This window comes from Odontesthes bonariensis, chromosome 3 (genome assembly GCF_027942865.1).
Source record: "Odontesthes bonariensis isolate fOdoBon6 chromosome 3, fOdoBon6.hap1, whole genome shotgun sequence".
Classification (NCBI taxonomy): Eukaryota; Metazoa; Chordata; class Actinopteri; order Atheriniformes; family Atherinopsidae; genus Odontesthes; species Odontesthes bonariensis.
In genome coordinates this window covers 23,046,618-23,072,950 of record NC_134508.1, presented here as the reverse complement: position 1 = coordinate 23,072,950, position 26,333 = coordinate 23,046,618, and the positions used below count along the sequence as shown (strand labels likewise).

The 26,333-nt window shown below is 38.4% G+C and overlaps 3 protein-coding genes across 4 annotated transcripts in view; 1 reads left to right on the top strand and 2 right to left on the bottom strand.

Moving 5' to 3' along the window:
• Positions 1-7,492, top strand: part of cacna2d3 (calcium channel, voltage dependent, alpha2/delta subunit 3) — a 40,047-nt gene extending 32,555 nt beyond the window's left edge. The window contains exons 27-39 of the mRNA XM_075462155.1: positions 32-153; positions 734-811; positions 900-961; positions 1,054-1,098; positions 1,186-1,248; positions 3,630-3,700; positions 3,817-3,892; positions 4,065-4,105; positions 4,201-4,256; positions 4,410-4,527; positions 4,666-4,778; positions 4,961-5,043; positions 7,281-7,492. Of these exons, the coding sequence (XP_075318270.1) occupies positions 32-153; positions 734-811; positions 900-961; positions 1,054-1,098; positions 1,186-1,248; positions 3,630-3,700; positions 3,817-3,892; positions 4,065-4,105; positions 4,201-4,256; positions 4,410-4,527; positions 4,666-4,778; positions 4,961-5,043; positions 7,281-7,373 (1,021 nt within the window). The 3' untranslated portion in view covers positions 7,374-7,492. The remainder of the gene's footprint in view (positions 1-31; positions 154-733; positions 812-899; positions 962-1,053; positions 1,099-1,185; positions 1,249-3,629; positions 3,701-3,816; positions 3,893-4,064; positions 4,106-4,200; positions 4,257-4,409; positions 4,528-4,665; positions 4,779-4,960; positions 5,044-7,280) is intronic.
• Positions 7,493-8,471: 979 nt separating this feature from the next.
• On the bottom strand, positions 8,472-13,708 carry LOC142377829 (uncharacterized). Of its 2 annotated transcripts, XM_075462154.1 has the most exons (10): positions 13,654-13,708; positions 13,380-13,406; positions 13,003-13,293; positions 12,431-12,502; positions 12,046-12,144; positions 11,478-11,496; positions 11,363-11,382; positions 9,527-9,593; positions 9,245-9,291; positions 8,472-8,907 (listed from the first exon to the last, which is right to left on the bottom strand). In XM_075462154.1, exons 1-8 carry the CDS (start codon positions 13,685-13,687, stop codon positions 9,580-9,582), a joined length of 576 nt encoding a protein of 191 aa, XP_075318269.1. In that variant the 5' UTR covers positions 13,688-13,708; the 3' UTR covers positions 8,472-8,907; positions 9,245-9,291; positions 9,527-9,579. The 2 variants fall into 2 exon arrangements, with proteins under 2 accessions (XP_075318269.1, XP_075318268.1); XM_075462153.1 differs by having other exon boundaries at positions 9,527-11,382.
• A 4,341-nt stretch (positions 13,709-18,049) lies between these two features.
• On the bottom strand, positions 18,050-26,120 carry LOC142377828 (uncharacterized). The gene is made up of 15 exons (XM_075462152.1): positions 26,014-26,120; positions 23,535-23,561; positions 23,100-23,393; positions 22,691-22,972; positions 22,275-22,568; positions 21,944-21,988; positions 21,777-21,851; positions 21,591-21,611; positions 21,416-21,496; positions 20,874-21,032; positions 19,657-19,675; positions 19,224-19,243; positions 19,028-19,126; positions 18,651-18,691; positions 18,050-18,557 (listed from the first exon to the last, which is right to left on the bottom strand). The coding sequence occupies exons 1-15, from the start codon at positions 26,024-26,026 to the stop codon at positions 18,465-18,467; spliced, it is 1,563 nt and encodes a 520-aa protein (XP_075318267.1). The 5' UTR covers positions 26,027-26,120; the 3' UTR covers positions 18,050-18,464.
• Between the last annotated feature and the right edge of the window lie 213 nt (positions 26,121-26,333).

Below are 26,333 nucleotides of genomic sequence, written 5' to 3'. Positions count from 1 at the left end.
CACCTCAGTTTCAATCTCTGTGCCTCCGCAGAGATTTCCTGACAGCGGAAGACAAGGAGGGTGTGTTTAATGCTGATCACTTCCCTCTGTGGTACAAGCGAGCAGCAGAACAGGTCCCCGGCACATTTGTCTACTCCATCCCCTTCAGCACAGGTACACCGTGAAGTGTAAAATATCAGCTCCTTCAACCTGTGCAATACTACACCCTAGATGAGTTCATTCTTTTTCAGCTGCTAAATCTAACCGGTCCATCATTTCTCTGTGCTGCATCGTTCACTGCCCTTCTTGGACATTTCTGTTTTCCTGCTGTCGTAATTCAGCATTCTAAGATGTAAATCAGTCACTGTTTCTGTTGTCGACTGTTCACTGGTGGGATGGGCTGCAAACCTAACCTGCCTCAAAGCTTTTCTGCTTTGATGTGGCTCATGTTCTGTCTGGAGGATGGAGAACTCAGATTTCTTCTTTGTGACATTTACCATCTCCCTCTGTTAACAATGACTGCATCAGCTACAGCTTTGCCATCATAACATGAAATGTTCAATCACAGCAGCCATTTCAGAAATATGAGCGTCATCCGGCTGTAGAGAAAGCTCTAACTGGACACTATTGCTGTAAAGTAATAGACTGGTGCTGCAGTTTCCCCTGACCCAGTCGACTGAAGCTGCTGTGTAAATGGTGCCATCTACTGAGCGGAAAAAGTAATGAGAACAAATTACCTGTTCTTCTTCTTTAGCTTTAGAGAACAAGAGTGTGGTATTGGCCAGCACGGCTATTCAGCTCCTCGATGACAGAAAGTCTCCAATTGTTGCTGGTAATGATCTCTAAAGATTCTCTTGTGACATCAGTGTCTAGCTTGATTTATCACTTTAAACTTACTGTTATCTTCATCTTGTGTTCAGCTGTTGGGATCCAAATGAAGCTTGAGTTCTTTCAGAGGAAGTTCTGGACTGCGTGCAGACAAGTAACCTCATGTCAACTATTAAATCATGTCCATACAAGATCATTTTCTTCCCAGTAGCTTGTGTGAACAAATTATCCTCGTTTTGTGTTCAGTGTACAGCCCTGGATGGAAAATGTAGCATAAGCTGTGATAGTGAGGTAGGAACAGTCACAGTAACAGTAACTAATGCTTACATTTTCTCAAGATGTTTTTCTTTTAACATGTTTTTCTTTATGCTTAAACAGGATGTTAACTGTTACCTCATTGACAACAATGGCTTCATTCTTGTTACAGAAGAACATTCTCAGGTATTGTCTATTGTACACGTTGATATCTATGAATAAAAGTTTAAACCATGGTTTCACCTAGGTTCCTTCAAGACACCTTCATGTTAATGCACCTATGGCTATCAAATAGCCTATGGAGGGCTATTTGTTCCTGCATAATTCCATGTTTTTGTCTAGTTTAAATTTACAAATTATCAGCATTTTAAAAAGTTTTCCAGAAAATGACAAACCATAAAAACTTGCCTATAAAATGACTTTTTCAGCATTTATGGGCAAACATTGATGCATAAAGGATGTGTTGTGCAATACAAAGGCAGACATCCCTGGATATTATCAGTCAATAACATGACAGTCAATAACACTTATTATGTCACTTCATGGTTGAGTTTAGGTTATAACACAATGTCCTTAGGGTTAGGAATCAAACCCACTTGGTTAGGCTTAGAAAAACATCATGAATACATCCTTTGTGCTGTGCTACTCACCCGTATGGACACCATTTTGACACCTCGCACGCAGTTGCTCTCATGACCACTAGAGGTCACATGTTCTCTGAATAGGATTATATGTCATTATTACCTGCATGAACAAATTACCCATGGGACATTATTTGGAGGAGGGTCTCACATTTTTCTCACCAGACAGTCCAACAATTGTAGTTAATTAATACATTTTCCTGTCCTTTTTATACTGCAATGCTAAAGAAACAGCTTGCATCTGCTGTTTCTCTGCTGAAATTTACCCAATAGATTCCTGAATTAAAACTTACAAGTGTTACGAGTTTGAGTCCTCTGCAATGAAAATCTTGTGCTTAATCTAGTAAGCAGGTCAACGTGAGTTTTTTTTAATATGACAGAAGACACAAAGGTATAAAAAAAAATTCAACTCAGGCTGAGCATTTCCTCAATAACGACAGATTAAAAAACACAGACAACCAGGGTTTCATACATAAAATACCAAAGAAACGATCTATTCATGTCATGGGACATGAAAGAGCTGGCAGATTGGCACAAGGTTTATCTGATATTAGCAACAATCTCCTAGCTTTTTGATCTCATAGTTGAGCTGGAGGTGGATGTTATCTGTTATCTGTCTCCAACATTTTAGAAAACAATAAAAAAAAAATACTTTGGAATACACATACAGACCAGTTCACTCCTCTTTAAAACTTGTTTCGTGTTCAAACGTTTATGGTCGAACATTTTCTATATTAAAATTTGTCAATTTGCCTTTGTGTGGCGTACAGCAGTTTTTCAGGATTTAAGTAGAGTAGTTCAATTGAGAAGAAGGTGGCAAGCAGATTTACTTTCTCATAGATGCATCAACTCTACATTGGATATTTAGAGCAACAGAAATGACTTTATATTGAGTTAAAGGGGAACTCCGGGGCATTTGAAGCGTGTTTCCATTGCTAGAGGTTGTCAAATAATGATAGTATGACACAGAGAGGTGCACATCTGCGCTCCCTGTGTGAAGATCGCTCTGTCCGCACAGCATGTCATGCGAGGCTAATACGTGGTGGCTAAGGGGCAAGCGCTAACCCTTCCACGTAAAACAACAACTTGCACACTGCAGAAACGTCACACCACTTTATAACCCATCCGACAATAAAGTCACAAGCCTTACCATCAAAACCATATGCATGGTTCTCACATTACTGGCATGGGGACGTTACAAAACAACTTTATAAACAGCATGTAACTCACCGGCTGGTTGTAGGCTCGCGCATGTGAAAGCCCAGAAGAGTCGATGGACGATAATCACATATACAAAACAATTATCTTCTCTAGAAAAACTGCGTTCAAGTATTTAAAACATTACAACAATACTTGCCCAGTAATATTCTTGTAATATTTTAAATACTTGAACGCAGTTTTTCTAGAGAAGATAATTGTTTTGTAAATGGGATTATTCTCCATCGACTCTTCTGGGCTTTCACATGCGCGAGCCTACAACCAGCCGGTGAGTTATATGCTGTTTATAAAGTTGTTTTGTAACGTCCCCATGCCAGTAATGTGAGAACCATGCATATGGTTTTGATGGTAAGGCTTGTGACTTTATTGTCGGATGGGTTATAAAGTGGTGTGACGTTTCTGCAGTGTGCAAGTTGTTGTTTTACGTGGAAGGGTTAGCTCTTGCCCCTTAGCCACCACGTATTAGCCTCGCATGACATGCTGTGCGGACAGAGCGATCTTCACACAGGGAGCGCAGATGTGCACCTCTCTGTGTCATACTATCATTATTTGACAACCTCTAGCAATGGAAACACGCTTCAAATGCCCTGGAGTTCCCCTTTAATCAGTGCTATTATGTGAATGAGTTTTACATGGCAATGTTTCTCTTATTTGTCCATCTGTTAAGATTTGATGTGGTGTGTTTTTTTTACTTTACTCCTCTCTCAGACAGGGCTCTTCTTTGGAGAAGTGGAAGGTGCTGTTATGAGCAAACTTCTTCAAATGGGGTCCTTCAAAAGGTCAAACACACAACATAACATTTCCTAACTTCCACAACCCGATCTTAAAAAGTACATTGATAAACATATAATATTGTGTGTTCACCTCAAACTCTGCTGTACTGACTCTGTTTCAGGATAACCCTGTATGACTACCAGGCCCTTTGCAAAGAGTATGCTGGGAGCAGCGACAGTGCACGCGCTTTATCAGACGTGAGTGTGCCAGAGGCAAAATCAGCTGGTAGATTTAGTTTCAAGTTTGAATCATCAGGGTGGACTGCAGTAAATGGGTTAGAGTTGGTGGTGCGGTGGGTGGTTGTATGTGACTTGGTGAAAGGTCAGTGGACTGGAGTTGTGAAAAAAATCTTTTATTTCTCCTTTTCAGCCTTTTTCAGTAGTGAGGTGGCTCCTGACTGAACTCGTCATGTAAGAGTATTAAGAATATATTAAAAAATTTGTTTGGTATACGCTATTGCCTTTTAGTAACTGTCTTTACGTGGATGTTTGTGTTTTTCTCTTAGTTTTCTGCTAGAATTCAACCTGTACAGCTGGTGGAATATCGATCTCTCAGTGAAAGGTTGCGACTATGTTGTTGATGTCATTATTTGTTTGTGTGTGTGAGAGATAAAGAGAGAAAGAAAAATGAGTACGAGGAATAAAAAGCTCTAAATTTTCTGTAGACTGGCCATGTTCCGCGGTTCAGTTAAACTTGTTGTGTCTCCCTTTCAAGCTCAAAGATCTCGAGGTAAAACCATGATGGCACCATGTGATACAGAGTACCCTGCCTTTGTTTCTGAACGCACCATTAAAGAAACTACAGGCAACATTGACTGCGATGGCTGTATCAGGTACTGATTCTGACCAGCCTGAAAAAGATAATCAGTGAATCATCAAATAATAATAATATCATTTATGTAATACATCTTTCATCAGTTCTCATTTTGTAACATTTTGACTCTCTCTCTCGGTCTCTCTGTGGGCTGCAGATCTTTTGTCATACAGCAGATTCCCAGCAGCAACCTCTTCATGGTTGTTGTGGACAACAAGTGTGACTGCAGCAGTGTTCCTCCAGTGACCATGGATCCCATTGAGATCATGTATATCCTTTCTAGTCTCACTTATGTCAAATCAGAATTTATGTTTGAGCAAAGTAAGTTAAAATGTACTTTGACTGGACAAAAAAAAATGTCACATTAACATTTTGTCTTTGATTTCAGCACACAACATTAGCCTCTGTCCAAAATTATAACTTTTTTTTTTACATCCTTGACACCTTTGAACACAACGAGTCACTAAAATGTGACAGGCTGAAGTTTCAGAAGGACAGAAAGAAGCCAGAATCATGTCATCCTTTTCACCCTGAGGTATGAGAATGTGTATTTGTCTGCACACAGTGTGTCTACATGTGCACAGTAAAGCTTATACTGGGACGCAAGAGCAGCCTGGGTAATGCAATAGGCTATTTTTGCAAACAAGGTCACCTGGACAGCAGCCATGTAGTAAGGGTGTGGTGTATCCAGACTTTAAGGAGGAACATGATCCAAAGAGTATGCTGTGTAAATCACTGTTTTCTCCACATCTTAAAAATAGTTGGCAAGGCTGCCCTGATGACCCTTCTTGTGTTGTGTCGTGATACCACGTTTTACTGAACGTATTCAAAGAAGTGAGGACCGAGTGGAAAGTAGAAGGCCTTATATAGGGTTTATATAAGTGAGCCAGTGTGCATGCTGGTATATTACTGCTTCATTCTCCTTTCTGTTGACCTGTATGCTACTTTTCACTCGCTCCTTGCTGTTGTGAAAATGATCAGAAAATGGCAGGCACGTGCACAGATAGACCCCTAGTGGTGCTCAAGCACCTGCCCTTTTGCCCTGGATGAGAAAAGTGCCCTTTCTGTTGGTGCCCAATTTTTTATAAATATAATTTTTAAAAAATTACTTTTTCTGTCATCAATTCCCCCCAACCGATATCTGACGGTGCATTTATTTGAGTTCTTGTGAGAATTTCGCCCCGACATGCACCGCGGCGCCCACAAGCCTCCCACGCGCCCCTCCCTCCTCCTCCTTCACTTACTGCCTACTGCGCGTGCAGTGCTGAGCGTCAGGCTAAACAGCTGAAGCCAACTTCTTCTCTGACCCAGAGCATCAGACAGACAGGTAATGACAGTGCAATACCCCGACGTTGTTTGGTGATAAATTAACAACAACAATTAGCGCCGCTGAAAACATTACGTCGCAACTGGTCCGACGTTTGCTAAAAAACAAACAAAAAAAAACCCCATGAAATCCATGATTTAAAAGCCTTGCCCAGTTGTTTACTGACGTTTGTCATGTTTAATGAAGAGAGAAGGGAGAGAGGCAGGCAGACATTAATTATTTTAATTATTGAAAAGAAAGGTAGGTCTTAAGTTGAGCTACATGACAGTCTGGTGAGGGAATGTGGTAAGCACAAAAAACCCAGAAGCAGAGGAAGCTGTCCATGTTCTTTTGGGACTTCTATGAGGAAAATGAGGACCAGCTGAAGACAGAGCTAAAGGTGTTCCACTCCAGCTTTCCCTCGAAGAACCTGCAAGAAATCCTTGCCATTGTTGAAGAGAACACTGGCCAGCTCATCTTTCCAACATGTGTGAAGATGGTAAGGATCTATGCAACACTGCCAGTGACAACAGCTTCAGTGGAAAGATCCTTTTCAAAACTGAAGATAAGAAAGACCAGGCTCAGGAGTCTCTGTGGGGAAAAAAGACTCTCCGACCTTCTCCTGCTTGCCATTGAGCAAGACATTGAAATAAATCACAGTGAAGTAATAAAAATCTTCCAAGAGATGGCACCAAGGAGGATGCTCCTGTGAAGATCCTTTAATTTATTCAGAGCAGAGTTTTAAGTTAAAATATTTTTTTTATTATTTAACATATTATTTGGTTATACAATATGGCCTTGAATGAATGAACCTTTACCAAGTCACAAGTACCGGCGAAATTGTAGCCATCAGCCCGTCTTTGTTTTGTCTTTGTTTTTGTCTGGCCTTGTTTTTGCCTATTATTCATTTATTTATTCAATTTGATAATTTGAGTTAGTATTGGTTGCGTTAACAAAAATAAATATATACGTTGAAAATATCCGACTGTGTTGTTTATTTATTTATTTATCATTATTTTAATTTCATGTATAATTTTGGCAATGGGTGCCCATTTTTTTGCTTGAGCACCTGCCCCCCAAAATGTCTGTGCACGTGCCTGAACAGAGGCATTTTCTACAGCCTATTTTCTGCATCAAATCCTGCCTCCCATAGACAGTCGTTTCCTCGCATATCGCATTTCCACTGGAGAGCACAGTTCCAGCAGATATTCTCCCTCTGTGAAGCAGATCTGCGAACAGCATTCGCAGGAAAAAATACCAAATCTGCAGCGTTCATGTGTGCACATAGCTTAGGTGAAAAATCTCTGCAAAAAGTCTGGAGCCAAGGAATGCCGGCATTTGCATTCTCATATGTCACCACTCGAGTGTAGATATGAAGATGACTTTAGTTAGTTATGTAACATAAGCAGGACCTAATATAAGGTTTACAAAATGCAATGTATCACAATGAGCTGTGTCTTCTGCAGGAAAATGCCATGGAGTGTGGTTCGGGAACTCGCCTCTCCAGCCCTCTAACAGCAGCTTTGCTACCTCTGATAGCAGCAACCGTCAGCAGGTGACCATGAGCAGCAGAGCTGGACGTCAGTGAAGACCAAGTCAACAAGAAGATGCTTAGACGCATAGAAACATCTCCAGTCAGAACGAATTTTGTCATACCTCTGCAGCAGGCATTACTCTACTAGGACAAAGCCTTTATCAGTAGCACTGAGACATCTCCATTAATGCAGAAAACACAGAATTCTATGAGAATAAAGGGAGAGCTTGGTGTCTTTGCTCAGTGCTTTGTAGATCACTTCACTGACAGTCCGTCACATTATTCTGAATGTGTGCTGAATTATGTAAAAGAAAAAAACCCACAAATGAGTTCTGGGCTCTCCTGTAAAGTTTAAACGTGTCCACCGTGCAATGGGTGATAGTAAGGCATACTAGTTATTTCTTTGTTGTGAGGGGGAAAAAAATGAATGAATGTAAATGCACTTTTGTGAAATATGAAAAAGAATGAAGAGAGGCCTATATCATTGGCGGTGAAACTCTAAAGACAATGTCATTGTGGTTTTATTTCTTGAGATTATTTTCTGATTTTCTTATTTTTTGTTACTATATCCTTTTCATGTCTGTCAAGGATCATTTGCAAAGAATATTAAGGACAACTGGAATCTTGAACGTGTTGTATTCTGCAAATTTCTCTTCATTTTAAGGAAGAATACATTAAAGAAAAGCTAAAGATGCATGATGAGGGTCCAGCAGTGTGTTTGAAGAATGTCATATTGATGTATTCAGCTATAATTTATAAAACATGTCTACATACTCTTAATCACGTCTAGAAAAGCTGATGAATAAACACAAAGAAATATTTTCCTTCATTTTCAATTTGTACTATTTAGTCCTGCATGTTTGTGTGCGTGTTTTTGTTTAAGTTATGTAGAAAGGAATTATTCTGATTAAATTACTGACCTCGTTGGGACCAGTAGTCTTTTTGGTTTCCAAAGCTCAGTACTAATGAGGCAGACTGATATTTCTAAAGTCCTGGTTAAGGTCAGAGCAGAGGTTTGAACAGAGGGCAAGATGTGTGTGTGTGGGGGGGTTAATGTACAGAATCATTAAGCAGTTAGAGGAGACAAACGTTATCATAAAAACAGCTTTTTTAATACAAGGTCAACCAAAGCATGGGGCAGTAGAGACACAGTGAACAAAAGGACCAGATAACATTTTCCAGTAAGCTGTAGTTTTAGTTGTAGTTTTCAAAGTTAAATTTAAAAACAGGAGTAAAGGTTTGCTCTAAAAAAATTGCATGAAAACATTGGAAATGTATTTCAACTCTTCATCTAAAAGAGACAAAACACACGGAGAATGGAACATGAGAAAGAACATTACAGCAATCTAACAGTACACCATCCTGTTGTCTCATGGTTATGAAGTTATTCTAAGAATGTGATGTTCTTCAGACCGCTTCCTCTTTCTTCATCAACAGATGATACGTTTGTGAGATACGCTTGTGTTTCAGTGTGACTTCCCGGTGCTGCACAACCCATCGCTCTGGACTGATGGAGCCGGCTCTCCAGGGATGGTGTGGTAGAAGTGATATATGTCACACTGGAGGGAAAAAGAGGCATTGAGCAAGAGGTGGGGTACACCCCGGACAGGTCACGAGTGCATCACAGGGACACATCGACACAAATGAAACAAACCAGTGCTCACACTCACTCCAACGATAATTAAGAAAGCATTCCTTGCATTCATAAACATGCATGTTTAAACATGCATGTTCATAAAATGAATGTTTATGAATCTCCACCAAACTCACAGAAAGGCCCCAGACAGGATTTAAACCAGGAGCCGACTTGGTGTGGGGTGACAGTGCTAACCACCACACCGCTGTGCAGTCCCTATTAACAAACATAGCAATCAGATGTAGCTTTGTCAGACTTACATGATTAGTTTGAGGCTCTTGGCTGGTTTGCTCAACTGATTCTGCAACTGAAAAACAAAATCATACAGAACTGAGTATATTTTCATAAAGTCTGGTCTTTCTTTTATAAGAAGCGACTAATAAGAGTTTTCAGTTAAATTACATTTAGGAATTTCACAAATAGCTGTCAAAATTATTAACCTTTGGTAGTTTTTTTAAAGCAAATATATAGGATGGTATTTCTGGAGTGGGACACACTGCATTTGAGTAGATGTACTGATGGAAAAAAAGATATCAGCTCACCTGGAGAATGTTCAGCAGCAGGCACATGTGTGATCATATGGTAAGCTTGATGATTACCTGAAGTTAGCTTATTTGATCAATGGAAAAAAGGCAAAAGAGAAGCCAAATTTACTCAACATGTGAAAAGAAAACGGGACAATAAGTAATATTCAATTTCACCAACCATAGCATTGTACTAGTGGTCCAACAACAAATTTGAACAGATAAACTATCAGAAAACAACCATGAAGTTCCTGGAGTTAACTCATATATTGTATGGTAAGCTGGTATCTTATCAACAGAAAAATGCATTCAGCACAACTTTGAATAAAAACTCACAAGGATTGAACATATTGTTCTTATATGACAACAAATAAGATTCAGACAATAGTTTTTGAAAAAGTTGTTTGAAAATGTCAGCAGTCAGATCTATGAGGAATAATTCAACAATGTTCGTAACTTATCCCACTGCTGGAAAGTACTCAAACTTTTCAATACCTGTTGTGTGCGTTTGTGATTTCACTTCTAAGCAGTTTGGCTCAGTTGAAACCAACTCCAAAAAACAACTAATTTTGCTTTGTTAGGGTGGCTCATTTAAGCTGGTCTGTGATCGTCAGTAGCCTGATTTCCATTCACGACTGAAGCAAATCTGATGCCGTCGTTTGAAAATCAGCAAAAATATGAGTTTGATTCAGACACATATTCATGACTCGTTTGAAGTAGGCTGTGTAGTGTTGCCAGATGGTGGTGGTATAGGCTACATTACTACTGTAAAAGAAGTTCTCCTAGCCAAAAATAAACTCCCGGCAAGAAAATACAAATAAGGAGAAGGAAAAGATGACAGCAGAAGACAAACATGTCAACTATTAGTATTGACTGACCAAAATGAGTAATTCAACATAAACAACACACTTGAAAAATGCAAAAGTTTTGCAAAGCTGAACTCGTCCACTAGGTGATCATCTGGATATCGTATCATCCCCAGAGACGACGACTTACTGACTGCACCACTAACGATTCATGAAATATAAATTTGATTTGATATTCGAGGTGATCTGCACTTTATATATGAGTAGCCTTGCAATGACTACAAAAAGTAATTTTTCCTGTATTCTTCAAGGTATTGAAAGGTCTGTCATTTCCTGAAAAAGTCTGATGATTTGTCCTGCACTTGGAGGTGTAAACTAACGTTGTCCAAAGAAACACTTGAATATTAAATGTCTGCAGAACTGAATCATGGGTGTTGTCTGATGAGGCCAATGGAGCCATTTCCACAGCAATTCTACAGGGACTTTTAAGTTTTCTTATACAGTAATTATGGAGAATAATGATAGTACAAAAACTGAGGTTTTTTTGTCTGCCTAAACTTGAAATGTCTATATTTTTGGTGAAACATTTTGAAAAAACAAACAAAACATAAAACGTGCACATGGGACAATTGGGCAGTAAATGGTTGGTTCAGCATGCAGAATACAGGAGAAGAACAGGGGCGACTGTAACCAGACAAACTGTGAGTAAAAGACAAGGAAAGAGAGCAATCATTTCATGTAACAGGACACATAGTTGTCATCAAGATTATAGCACTTGCGCTCTTTGAACTGTTTGCTGTGATACCATTATTCAACGCAATTAAATCTACATGTTTTTAAAAGCTGCTTCAGTAAAGGTCCGCTGCATTTGTGAAATTTACATTTGGGGAAAAAAAAGAGATGCTTTTTAATTACCACTACTCCTTGATCTGTTGTGTCCATTTGGTCGTTGGAGAAAAAATGAAAAAGAAACTGAAAACACTGGAGAAGAAACGTAAGAACATGATATATGCTGTATATCTGAGACCTGAGTTGCTGCTTACATTACCTCTCAAGTGGGCCTCTGATCTAAGAAAACAAAGACAAACATTTTTAGGAGCCTGGGTGGACTTTTAAAAGATTATTGCAAACTGTTGCAGAAAAAACTGAAACTGGTGTCTTACCTGCTGGAAACCGTTTTAGCTGGAAAATGCAAAAACAATAAACGAATGATTAATAATAAAGATAATTAAGAAACAGAGGGTCCAGTGTCAAGCTCAGAGAGCTTTCATCACAGACTTTCATATATTTTGTCACATGATCATTTGCATCAGTTCATCAATGTTAGTACAGGTTTCTGTTTATTGGCATTATAATTATATAAAGATGTTTATCAAGTCAAGCTACTTTACAAGTGAACTGCATACATGTCTAATCTAATCTAAAGTTCACTGGAGTTATATTTGAACTCCTTTCTCTCACAATGGTGTTCACAAGTGTGTCTAAACAAGATATTTGCGGTCTGGTTTAATTTTTGACGCAGGTCTTGTGTGAGCTGTTGATTTCTAAACAAAAAGGAAACTGGCATCAAATATTTGCAGAGCTTCTAGAAATGTTTTAATCAAACTGGGAAAATCCTGATTTGATGGACAATATATTTGATTATTGTTTGTCTCTTCTCCACATTAAAACTTTGCATGAGAGAATCCTTCTGTGTGAACTTAAACATGAAAAAAAAACAGTTTTCACCACCTCTTTTTTGAGTCTTCACAAGTAAAAATCCGAGGAAGATGACCCCCACTGCTACTCCACAACCAGCCAAAACCACAAAGGTTTTCAGTAGACTTCTACCTGTTTTGGAAGGAGATAGAGGCCACAAACAAAAGAGTCTCATGTTCTAGGCTTCACAATAATCAACAATCGTGCTTGCGTGCACGAAAGAAAATGGCTACTTCTTTACGTGTTATAGAAAAAACATAACATTATCATGTATGACTTCAGGAACTCAGTTTCTGGAGTGACTTGAGTGAACTACCACAGATGAGGATAATTTCTCATGAAATACAAGTTAGTGTTGAATGTGTTAAACCAGAGGTTACATATTAACTGTATGCAACAGGTGTAATAAGATACTCACTTGAGGCTTCCTCCAGTGGGGTCACAGGGAGAGAGGTGATATCAGTACCAGGCTGACCAACAGCTGAACCTACTGAGAGCACAGCAGGAAGGAGCAAACTGTTGAAGTGTAGGCAGTGCAGCAGTTTGGTCCAGTATCACAGCTGTTTACACGTTTTCACCAGGCCAGATTGAAATATCTCAACAACTGCCGAAACGACAGAAGACAAATCCCAAAAACACACAGGTGATCCTTTGCCACCTGAGGTTGGTATTTCTGGTGTTTACTGAAATGTGTAATATATTCACAGCACACAGAGGATGAACTGTAGTAATACTGATGAACACATGTTTTATCTTACACCTTAGACTAATACAACCCAAACTCCCCCCCAAAAAAGAAATACAATAGGTTTTTCGTTCTTTTTTATTCACAAAAGAAAACATTTCAGATGCTGAAAGTGAGACATTTAACGATTTCATGAAAAATATCAGCTCCTCTTATATGTAAATAACATGATATATGCAGCAGACAACTGAAAGTATATTGAAATAAAATACTGTAAGATCAGTAGGTTGAAGTAGTTCACTCACTTTGTATATTGATGGAAGAATGGTCACTGTGTGGAGACTTTATATCTCCTGGCTGTGCAGTATAATAACAGCTCACTTTAACCTCAGCAGGTGAAGAGAGACGTGCCATCTGCAGCAGTTCAGTTGCTGTCAGAGTCTGATTACAGGAGAAGATTCTCACAGTTCCTCCAGTCAAAGTGTAGAAATGACACTGAGACACAGAAACAGATGATGGAGCCTCACAGCTCAGAACAACTGAGTCTGTCTCTGTGATCTCTGATCGACTCACTGTCAGTTTAGGTGGAGGAACAGCTGAAAAGTTAGAGATTAGCATATTTGTAGGAAATATATTCAACATCAGGTGAACATAAAAACAAAAATTAAGCTTAAAGACTGACCTTGCACTCTGACCTCATGAAGACAATCTGATGGAGAAACTATTTGTTAACAGGTTAAGTAAATGTAGGAACTCATCAGGATCTTTCAACACAATGTTCAAGGTCTGGAGCTCAAACATAGTGTCTTTCTGTCATAAAACTTACTAATATAACTTGCACATAAAAACACAAAGAAGGGTGCATTACATAAACATTTGATTTTCATCAGTGAAAGTTCATCTGCTTCATTCTGAGTCTACATTGGTCATGGTATATGTTTTGGATTTTAACTTACAGATTAGGATGGCAAGCAGCAGATATCCAGTCATGATGAAGCTGAATACTGCAACTGCTCAGAAATCTTCCAAAGACCAAACCTACATTATCTGATTTTGACGTTTACATGTGTCGCTGTCACTTCTTGACAGGAAAACCACAGCTGGCATCAGAAAGCCAGATTAGTTTAGAGCACAGAAGCAGTGGTAACCATTTCTTCAGACCCTGTTGTACGTTTAGATTTTAAGAGGTGCACAAAGATAAGATTGCGGAGTCATTTAGTCGTTTATGTTGTTTCTGTCCTAGTTGTACATTTTTTTTAAATTATTTATCCCTATCTATATCTATATATACTTTTTTAATTACACACACACACACACACACACACACACATACACGTATAAAATAGTATTTTTTTTCGTGTCCCTTAATAAATAAAATGTAGATACCTCATGCTTCATGCTGAGATGGGAGCACTGTCTTGTAATAAATGTTCTCTTGTTGCCTCTGCCTGTTGCCATTGTTGCATGATTAGTTTTTGTTTCACTTGGGTAAAATTGAACAGAGAAGGGATGAACAAAAAAACAATAAGGAGAGAGAAAAGGGATCTTACCGGTAATTACTGAATCATGCTTAAATCTGAGCCCCATAAAATGCTATCCCTCCTTTTTTCCAGTCTACTAAAATAATCAAATCATAATACTTACCAAATACATTAAGAAGTGTGTTTATTTTATACAGTCGCATGCCGTGGGTTTTATAAGTCACTCTACTGCTAATTGAGATATATTTAAATGTGGAAACTCATTGGAAATGTGTATATGTTTTTAGCTTAGTCAGCAGATATGTTTAGCATTTTGGTTATGAAGAGTAGAAATCGACTCAGATATGATCTCAGAGGCTGATGGTTCAGATGGAGCATTGTGCTGTGAGATCAAAACACACGTTATGTCAATAACGAGTCAACACTTTGATAAAAACACTTTTGCCACATCCTGGTTGGGCTCAGGCCATACCATTTCTTGGTTCGAAGTAGAAAATATAAATAAACCATTATTTCATTTTTATATAATGACCATGTTTACCCCTCACATGCAGTTGCTCTCATGACAACCACACGTTGAAAAAAAATCAAGGAGTGAGCAGTGATTACTTTAAATGTTCCAACTGAATTGTTTCACCTGATCAATTATCTCTTTTTTTGGTGCAGGAGTTTTCACTGTCTCTTTGCAGCAAGGATGTTCCTGGCTCAAATTCTGACCTTTCTATGTTAAGTTTTATTTCTCACTGCATGCATAGTGTAGCGTTATTGGGCATTTATATATGCATCAAATATAAGGATTTATAAGACGTTCTCACTGTCTCAAATAAACCTTAAACCTCGAATTTAGGGAACCACCTTCCTTTGTTTTAACTTGTTTTAAGTTACAGTCAGGGAGGAAAACTGTTAAAATCTTACAATCCTGGTATGTTAAATTTATAATCAAGTCTCATATCTCGCTACTTTAGTGAAAGTTCTCGTTTGGTTGGACAGACATTACGTAAAGAAAGCATACGACACAATCTGTGATTATAACATATATATAGATATATGAACTATTTATTAAAATGATATGACCAAAACATGAACCTTTAAAACAAACAGGAGATGCATTGAATATGGGTGATTATATAAAACACTTAGTGAATGGAAAATAAAATATGGGGAATGGAGAGATACTGGATGTATTCAAATAGTTCAGGTTGGCTGACTATTTGACGCTAAACACTGACATTGTGGATTAATTTATCATTCTGTGAAAGCCTCGAGACATCCATCAAACCCACTTTAAGGTGAAAACGGGTCGGTCTTACTGTGCTGAAGTTCTGCTTAGTCAGCTCGGAACACGGCAGCGGCCACGCGGGGTCCGAGGGGATTTCTCTTCCGCTCTCTGGGCCTTCCTGGTTGTAGTGGCTGACTTTAGCGGACTTCTCAGTTGCTTCTTTTCACCGGGAAACGGGAACGATGGTGCCGAGGGCTGTGGTTAGATGATCAAATCCTCAGTGTCAGAGTTAGTCCATTGCTGCTTTCTCTGATGAAGCGAACTTAAGTTCACAGAAGATTAATAAAAGGTTGCTTGGAGTTGGCTTCTTGGTAGGAAAAGGTGATGGTGGCGTGTAACGGCGGAGGTTAGAACGTGCGACGCAAAAAGGACATAGATGACGATGGACGAACAAAAACACGTAAAACGTGCATCTTCAGACTTCATTCTGTTTCTTTCTTCGAGTCTTTCTTCCTTGGGTCCTTCTGCCATCTCCTTCCTCCCTTTTGTCGTATTCTGCACGGCTCATCCTCTCATCTTTCCGCTCTCTTCAAATCTCTCCAGATCTGAGAAACTGAACAACTGAAAATCACATCTAATCTGCTCCCTGAGCAACTGTGATCTCATCCATTCTCTGCTCTGCTCTCTGTGTCGAATCTCCTTCTTCTCTCTCTTCTCTTCCTTTTTTCTCCTGAGTCTGGATTCGCGGGTTCCGTGGTTTGACTCTCGGAGGCGGGGCATGACGTAAGCTTACACTACTCTTTCAGCCAATGATATGCCTGAACTGTGGTGAATGTCTGCCTGGGTGTCTGTGTAAGGCGATCAGCATTTATATGGGGATTTCTGGATGAGACAAAGAGACTCTTATTTCTCCATTACTCTGTCTCATAGAACATTTGTCTCGGTGATTCTGAAAACACCACAACTTGTTAAGATATGCAGATTAAAGATATAACATAGACTTGCAATATAAAGACATCAAAATAAGACACAACATAATACAGACGATTATGAGTTTCAAAATTCAGATGAATATCTATAAAGTTTGGACATATGAATACCGAACCACACAATGTTAATTTTCTGTGTTAACAATGGGGACACCAAACAAATACCAAATAGATACTGAAGGGACATCGTTAAAAGTTAAATTGTTGCATATATCTTGTCCGGTTGACTGGGTCTGTGGAGATTTAAATGTCCAACACTACAGACCGCTAGGGGGCAATGTTGTTCCATCGGCGAGTTTGTCTTTTCCCAACAAGATTATTTCTCAGTCAATATTTAAGCCAGAATCGTACAAATTATCTCTATATGCGTCTTGTGATCAAGCTGGAAACCTGAAAGAAATTGTATACGGTTATCAAGCACATTTAATATAGTTTAAGATTCGATTAAAGGTGAGTCTTAGTGAAGTATTCTCAGTTCGTGTGTAGCCATCTGGTCGGTTCTCTGGTGGAAAAGGGTGTTAAAGTGTCAACTTCGATTTATGGTGAAGATAAGATAGTACGGTGTCCCACTTTTCCAACAGAAAGATCCTTTGTTCATTTTAGTTTATCCCAATGTTATGGCAAGCGTCTGTTGGAGTTCCACTCCACGAAAAGCTTTCAAAGGGCCGAAGGTTGTTGTAAATTAGGCAGTTTCTGTCTCCTTTTCCCTTTGTGGAAAGAAAATGGAGATCTGTTTTTTATCCACATACGTAAACATCCCCCACAGGAATGTTGGTTTCGTCAAAGTTTGAAGAACTCTTAATCCACACGGCACTGTGACTGCTACAATAGGCTTTGACAAGGTATTCCTCCCATAGTCTAAAGACATTCATGTCAGCTTAATTGATTATTCAGTTAAGTTGATTAACAGTAGATATGAGCATGCATGCATGGTTCCCTTGTTTTATCCATATTAGCCCTGTAGCTAACAGGTTGTCCCATGCTTCAAAAACATTTGAAGACTTTCTATGCACTGCACATATGACAAGAGTATATGACACATGACATCACTGAACAAGTTCCTAACTATGGACGATCTGATTTCTTTTTTTTTTTTTAGATATACAGTGTACTGTATGCTTAGAACTGTCGCATTTGTCTCACTTGCAACTAAGTCACTAGATCTGTTACATTTTCAGGAAACAATAACAATGTAAAATGTCTACATTTCTATGTAGCTGGAATAAACTTCATTAGATAACATGCTTTTATATATAAATTACTTAAAAACACCTCGAATTCAGTTCATTTCAACATTATATTTCCCTTTTTGAACATTTTCCCAAAACTGATTCACTACTTGTAGTACATGTACACGGTCAAGTCTAACAATATAGTTTGAATGGGACAAACAATCTCTATCCAACCACGACCTCATGGAGAATCTGCAATCCGTGAGTCTCAACAAATACTATTACTTTAAATCGAACTTTTTTGTGTCACGTGTCAGAATTGGCATCACCTGTTTGATTTATGAGGCCAGCATAAAAAGAAAAGAGTTCACCGCACTTCAGCAGACAGAAAACTTTGGCATTGATTTCAAGCTGAGACAGAGCTGCCGACATCTTTTATTTTCAGATTATGCATGAACAAGTAAGTACACAATAAGTATAGATGCATAAAATAATAGATGAAGGTTGTCACTGTTGCTTGCTTCTGTTTTTATCATTATTATAATTTTATTCATTTATTGTTTTTACTGTTCTTATTATTTATTTGCACAGCACTTCGGGCAACTGCGGTCGTTGTAAATGTGCTGTACAGATAAACCTTGACCTCACACTTGTTCAACAATTCATCTTTTATCACAATAAAATGTCATAGTTTTAGTTATAATTTATTCCTAACTTTAAACAGTACTGAGTTAAAATAACTGATCACTTTCATTCATATATTTGGATGAACATGTAAACTAGGTTACACATTATCAAAAATACAGTATTTATGTCTCTACAGTGCTGGTTTTAACTGTACCTGTTTTAAATATTAATTATTAAGACTTATCTGCTTTGTATGTACATGTATAACAAAAGTGTGTTTCAGTGAGCTTGTATACTGCTGTAGTTCGCGTCCAACGGCACCGATGGAGCTGGCTCATCAGGAATGGTGGAGTACACATGGTAAACGTCAGGCTTGGAAAAGAAAGACAGCACAAACTCTTTGAATTTTATCATTCTTCTGTTTATATCAAATACAGTGGATACTAACAGTTGCAACTCACTTACATTCTCACTTTGAGACACCTGTGTTCTCACTTGCTCAAACCCTAGAAGAAATAATTAAACAACAAAAGTGAACACTTAAAAAAACTTTTTAGTGCCTTCTTGTCTTTATAGGAAAAGAAACACTGCCTCCTTTTGGTGCAAGGTTAAATAAATACTATGTAACATTTCTACCTTAAAATAACAGCTTGAAAAAAATTGTGTGGCTAGAATGAGTTTTAATATTACGATTGGCCTGTCTCCTATGCCCTTCGGGGGTCTGAGTTGGAAAAACTGCTCTATGTAACTTTGCTGGACCGGCCCGGGAGCTGAGCGGAAGTACTTCGACTTGCTTTCTGGCACACCTACCGCAAAAACAAATAGACCCCTCTCACGCTCACCGTTTGAAGAGTTGTCTGCCCGGGTGGAGGTGGTCATGTTGCTGGCTTCATGGCTATTGGCAGCTTCATACTCCATATTTATCATGAAGATTTCTTCACCTGCAATAGAAGAATAAACAAAATTAATACAAATGTGATACGTATGATAAATGTTTGAATAACGTGGTGTTGCCTGATCAGTTAATGTGTACATTACCCCTAGCGTAGGCTGGTGATCTGTGTGGAAATAAAGGGGGCAAAAAAGTTTGTTACACAAACAGAATGCGTGTCACTTCCTTCAATTTCTGAAAGAGCTTATCTTTCATAGCATAGAGTATCTTCTCAGACAGCTTCCTGCAGCTTAGACAGCCCTTAAATTAGTCACCCATAAAAGAATCATGGGTGACCACATGAAGTTCACCTGTTTATTTTCCATACCCACTTGATCCTGTCCAGGGTCACAGTGGGCTGGGGCCTATCCCATACATACATTCACTCCCAGAGAATTTAGAATCACCAATCAGCCTTAAATGAGTACTTTCAGACAGTGGGAGGAAGCTGAAGTACACACAGGGAATCTAACAGGGTGGAACCGAAAACAGAGTTATGTGACTTCTATTTTGAAATATAAAAAAAACCACATTTCTTACCTTTTGTGAAAAGACTTTCCTGTAAAAATGTAGAGAAAAAAGTATCAAAGACACCATCTGTGACAACTGAGATAAGAAAGCCTTATAGAGTCAGAGTAAAGCAAATTCAGAGATTTGTGCGGTTCGTTTTAGTTGATGGGAGATCTGTCAGTAAGCATCCTCAGCAGACAATCCCCAGCATCTTAAATCCCAGAGAGTGACTCGTTTCTTAGTTATGTTGAAACCTATTTTACATACTTGTCAATAGTTTGATTTATTCATGTTTTGTTGTGTGACAAACTCAAACCATGTATATTTTTCTTCTTCACTAGATGTTAAACATCACTTGACAGCTGCTGTGTGGAATATTTTCTGTGCATGTACTTTCTATTAACTGTGCTAAAGGGAAATGTCGGGTAAATCTGCCATTCTAAATAGACCAAGAGTGTGAGCGTGCATTGTTGGTGGTCTCTTTTGTCTCTCTGTTTGCCCTGTGATGGACTGTTAACCCGTCCATCAGGTATCACATAACTGTATGTCAGGGCTGCTTTAGTGTGTATTTCCACATACTTACTTTCCCTAATTGACTAAATGTCCTGTCTTATTCATTGTTTTCACTTTCATTGTTTTCACTTTCATTGTTCTTCTGCCAGAACAGCCAAGCATCATGTTCGACATATAAAGGGGTAATTCCACAAATTATTAAAATTTTAAATCAAGCAGCTTTTCACAGTAAGTTGAGGAACACGGAAGCAGTGTGACTGAACGATGAAGAATATGACATGGTTAGAGGATGTTATAGCACATGGTACAGTATTAAATACTGACGATTAGAGGCAGTCTGTTCATTAATTCATTCATTAATCATTAATTTATCCATTGATCTGGAAGATTCAGTGCTCATCGGGTTTTAAATGCTGTATGTTAATTGTATGCGGACATATTTTCATATATGCTAATGGGCAGAGCCCAAAGAATAATCACAGCTAAAACCCACACCAGCCACAGCAGGTTGACAGTGTCTGACAAGAAATATCACCTGCCCAGGCTTTGAGACTTAATTTGCCAAACTAATTTATGTTTTTTCTTAAGAATGTCTGTCCTTTGTTTTTGTTTGAGTAGCATAGAGAGTAATTCAGTGGTATACCCCGTGGTTGAATGACGACAGTAAGATTAGTCTTGAATTAGCGGAAGCCTTTTCAACTGTTAAAAGACACATGCATCATTACAGTCCTTACCACTTCTTCTTCTGGAACAGAGGAGTGTCCCTCCGAGTAAAATGATGCCCACGGCTACTCCAAAAGCAGGCATAGCTACAAACAATATAAATTTCCACTGTTCTTTTTTGGAGAAAGAATCCGTTACTGTTTCTGCAGAAACACTGCCAGTCCCACTTCCTGAAAAGACAGAGCAAAAGAAAATGGATATTACGCTCACAACAGCTTTATATAACGTACTCAACTGTATGAAGTAGGTTGGAATCTGAACTGAGATACTTAAGGGCATTTTGATCATTCAAAAAGAGCTCTACAACTGCACAAAAATACATAAATCTTATTTTACTTCATTTCTGAGAGGTTGTGCTAGTTCACAGCTGGATGTGATTATAGATATATAGATATCGATACATGCACATATACATATAGATAGATAGATAGATAGATAGATAGATAGATAGATAGATAGATAGATAGATAGATAGATAGATAGATAGATAGATAGATAGATATTGCCCAGATACATCACATTCATGTGATGTATGTAAAGTGGTATTGCTCACTTGTAGCTGGGAGCAGTGAGGTCACAGGAAACTTAGATTTCATATCTGTAGAAGCTGTATCGGTCCATCCAGAAGCTGTCTCTTTAGAACACAGAGGTAAATGCAAGAACATTTAAGATGAGGCACTTGTTCTGAAGTACAATGTGTTTTTTGGGAAATAAAGTATGGGTGTCACCTGATGCTGCTTTCACTGATGCTGGGAAAGTAGAGAGTGAGGCAACACTTTTAGTTGTTGTAGCAACAGTTTGACCAAAAAATAAAAATTTTAGAATTAACATTCAGAACAGATGCTGTTCCCATTGGTTGTTTATTGGATTTATTTTAAGATGCTCTGAAAATTTAAAATGACTTAATGTGTCACCTGATGCAGGATTCACTGATGTCAGGAGAGTAGTAAATGAACTACCAGTGCTCTTTGATGCTCCAACAGTATAATCTGATGGATAAAAAAATCATTTTCAAAGTAGTAAATACAGTCATACTGTCAGAGTGTAATGTTTCAGATTATTGTTTAAATCCACCACTTACCTGTGGTCAGACTGACAGCTGGTGCTCTTGGGGTTGTGATGGACTCTGCAATAAAAGATTGATTTGGATCAACCAGAAGTTTGTAACATAGAAACATTTGTGTTACCAGAGTTATACAAAGAGTAATTAAATATACATTAATGGTCAAAATAGCAAATATTCATTAATCTAAAGTCAAATTAGCAAATGGTCCAAGCGTTAAACTCTCAGTCACCTCCTCACACATTTCAATGAAAATAAAGATTTTCTTTCTTTCCTCTTTCTGGTTGCAACATCTAACATATATTCAGATGTTTTGTGAAAGTATAACAATGGTAGTTTGGTCACTTACTTTGTACTACGACTGAAGAGGTGTCACTGTGTGGAGATAGATATGTTCCTCCTCTGTGTTCTACAGTGTAATAACATGTTAGTTCAACCTCAGCAGCTGAACTCAGATGTGCCGTCATCAGAAGCTCAGTTCCTGTCAGGGTCTGCACACAGGAGATGGTTCTGGCAGTTTTTGTTCCCATAAAGTACAAATAACACTCAGATGCAGAAACAGATGATGGAGTCACACAGTTCAGTGTGACTGAGTCTGTCTCTGTGATCGGCCGTGGATTCACTGTCAGCTCAGGTCGAGGAACTAAAAATAAACACACCACAGTCTGAATGACTAAATGTTGCATTTATTTAGAAAAAGTATCAGATGATAATGATGATTTTCCTCACACTGAACTCTTCTTGTGATTAGCTGCATTTACTCACGTTGCACGGTGATGGTGAAGATGTTGCTCTCTGGAGATTCATGTGATACAAGGTAAAAACAGGCGACATCAACTTTGGCAGGTGAACTTTGACCTGTTAAAGACAGCAGCTCAGCTCCTGACAGTGTCTTCAGACAAGAGAATCTTTTGGCAGGTTTTCCTCTCACAAAGTGGTACAAACACTCAGACACAGAAACAGATGATGGAGTCACACAGTTCAGTGTGACTGAGTCTGTCTCTGTGATCAGCTGTGGATTCACCGTCAGTTTAGCTGCAAGAAGGTCTGAAAATATGAATACATAGAATAAATCATTATTTGAAGCATTGTCTGATGACAGATCTTTAACAGCTGACATGACATATTTAATTACAGCATGTAACAATATCTTAATGGAAGTTCAGTCACTCACTGTTTATGGTGATGGTGGACGTATCACTGTCTGGAGATGGACTGTCAACACCTCCAAACCTCACAGTGTAAAAACATCTTACTTTAACCTCAGAGGGTGATCTTTTACCTCCAATCTTCAGCAGCTCAGCTCCTGTCAGTGTCTGCACACAGGAGCTGTCTGACTTTTCTTTGTTTTCAATGTAGAAATCACACTGAGTCGCAGAAACAGATGATGGAGTCACACAGTTCAGTGTGACTGAGTCTGTCTCTGTGATCACAGGTCGATCCACCGTCAGGTTCGGCTGAAGAAGAGCTGAAAGTTAAGAGGTGAAGATGTTACATTTATTACTTAATAGTTTCTTCTGTAAAACAGTGATCATGACTGATAATTATTTATTATTGTACAAAAGAGAGATAAATTTACTCTTCATACAAAAATTAAACTTAGTCTGACCTTGTGCTTTGATCTCATGAAAGGAATCTGTTTGAGAAAGTGTTTTTTTAAATAGTTGAACAGATACAACAATATTCAAGCTCCAACAACAGCTAGTTTAATGGAAAACTGCATTAAAATGTGTTAGTAACAATGTAAAACAGACTGTCCTTTATTGTTTACTGGATCGGCTACATGAATCAAAAGCCAGCATGAACGATGAAATAAGCTAATAAGATATTTAAACTTACACATGAGGATGATGAGCAACAGGAACTCAGCCATGACGAAGCTGAACAATGTGAATGTCCTGAACACACCACACTAGTCTGTCTGACTACTGTGACTTTAACCTGCATTAAGGGTGAGAACTGTCTCTCATGAAAATCTTCTGATGAGAAGTGAGTCGGGGCAACTGGCCACAGAAACACACACAGACACACACACTTGTTGTCACATAGTTGATGAAACCATCAGCGCATATATGTGTCATATTTAGATCAAATCTGCCACAGAGTTGATCAACTGGCTCAGAACAGTTTCTTCATTGTTTCTGTTGCTTTCTTTTAGTTTGCAGATTTGCTGAAACCAAATGTTTACTGATAAATATGGTATGACAAACCTCAAAAGCACTAATATTTTGTCTGACTTGTTTTGGTGTGTTTGTTGGGTGGTTGCCACCATGTTGGACAAATTTGCAAAATAGTAAAAGCTTAAAGATGCTGTCAGGTGGATTTCTGAGGTAGGGTTGTTATTTGCAGCTGTTTTGTGCTCCTCTAATGGCCGCTGGTTGTAAATTCACATTAACTGTGGAGACATGAACGTAGTGTTAAATCTTTAACTCTTTGCAGCACTGCTAATAAAGCCAATTATCTCAACTTTTCTTTAACTACACTGGTGGCTGTCCTACATGTGAAAACACCCTAACTGCTCATCTCTCAGGTGATGTGAGGTCTTCATCAGTACAGTTTCTGTTCCCCTTCAGTCAGTACATGCTGTCACTTTAAGAGTTTCTAACAAGTTCAACTTCCGTTTTTAAACAATAAGCAGACGACAAACATAAATTCTTTGTGTTCAACTAAAATTGAGCCGACATTATGCACACATCTAACATGTTAAATGAATAGTTAGATGGTGCATAACGTCTAGTACAGTTAATGAGATCATTCTTTGTTCTTCTGTTTAGCCTTGCAGAGATGTGGAAGCTCAAATCTGTTTATTTAGCTTGTTATTTGTTATCTATTTCTGAGCCAGAGATGTGCATGTTCCAGTACCCTGCTGGCTGTGACTGTTCTACATGTGAAAACACCCTAACTGTTCAACTTAGTTCAACTTGGTAGAGGTAAAGCATAATGCAAAATATAGTATGTAGGAAATAGCATCAGAAACTTTCATGCCTCCAGCCTTGCCAGCAGCTTGGAAGCCACAACGTGGCTTTGACCGAAATGCTGAGCTGACGAGCACGCTCATAGTAACAACACTAACATACTTACAGGTATATGCTCACTGTGTCGTAAAAGCCAAAGTCAGTTTTGAAGATATGTGATCATTTACCGAAGTATTATTTAAACAAAAACCATCAACCCGTTTACAACATGAGGGTAAAAAAAAAAAAAAAACTCATGAGTGAGATAAGTTTGACTGTAATCGAGTCAAATACATCAGACTGAGTCTGTTTCTGTGATCAGCTCTGGATTCACTGTCAGCTCAGGTCAAGGAACTAAAAATGTAAACATATCAAGGATTGAATGATTGAATGTTTAAATTTATTTTGAAAAAGTATCAGAAAATTATTGATGAACTCTTCTTGTAATTAGCTGCATTTAATCACGTTGTACAGTGAAGTTAAATTAGAATTAGAGGTGAAGATTGTTTCTTCTGTAAAACAGTGGATATGACTGATAATTATGTATTAATGTCCACGAGAGAGAGAGAAATATGCTCTTCATACAAAAATTAAACTTAGATATTAAATTAACATTAAAGTGTTTTTTTAAATAGTTGAACAGATACAACAATATTCAAGCTCCAACAACAGCTAGTTTAATGGAAAACTGCGTTAAAATGTTTTAGTAACAATGTAAAACAGACTGTCCTTTTGACAAGGACCAATGAATGGGAGGACTCAGATGCAGAGGGTCGCGTAATTCAGACAGGTTTTATTAAGAAATAAACAAAGGGGCTATGAAAATTACTCCCGAACAAAAAAGGGAAACAAAACTGACTATGAAAAGTTACAACAACAAAAAAATCGCTCCAGACGGAGGAAGAAGATGATCTGCAAGAAAAGCTAAACTAAAAATCTCTCCTTAAAACTGGAGGCTATTTTCTATGGCTGAGGCACTATGAACAAAAAAACACTCCTAAAAAGACTGGAGGCTATAACAATGAGCTTCAATAATCACGGTTGATTTCTTTGGCTGTGAGCTATGAAAAAAGGCCTGGCATGAACGAAAGATCGAAACACACTGGCAACAAGACAAAGGGAGATGCAGACTACCTGTATAAGACATGAGGGTTATGGGAAACAGGTGGACACAATCAGGAAACAGGGAAGACACTCCAACATATGACACATGAGGAAGGGCAAGTGACCTGAAACGAGAGGAGAGTTACTCTTCAAAATAAAACAAATCACAAGACAAAAAACAACCCCAAAATAAAACCACCTCACCGCGGTGTGACACCTTTGTTGTTTACTGGATCGGCTACATGAATCAAAAGCCAGCATGAACGATGAAATAAGCTAATAAGATATTTAAACTTACACACGAGGATGATGAGCAACAGGAACTCAGCCATGATGAAGCTGAACAATGT

Coding starts and splice junctions, on each gene's coding strand:
- LOC142377829 (XM_075462153.1), bottom strand. CDS start 13,687: ATGACTGGATATCTGCTGCTTGCCATCCTAATCT. Junction 13,294..13,379: donor TCATGAGGTCAGAGTGCAAG/GTCAGTCTTTAA, acceptor CTAACTTTTCAG/CTGTTCCTCCACCTAAACTG. Junction 12,145..12,430: donor CCCACTGGAGGAAGCCTCAA/GTGAGTATCTTA, acceptor CTTCCAAAACAG/GTAGAAGTCTACTGAAAACC.
- LOC142377828 (XM_075462152.1), bottom strand. Junction 21,033..21,415: donor CTCACTGCTCCCAGCTACAA/GTGAGCAATACC, acceptor CTGTCTTTTCAG/GAAGTGGGACTGGCAGTGTT. Junction 18,558..18,650: donor AGGTGTCTCAAAGTGAGAAT/GTAAGTGAGTTG, acceptor TTCTTTTCCAAG/CCTGACGTTTACCATGTGTA.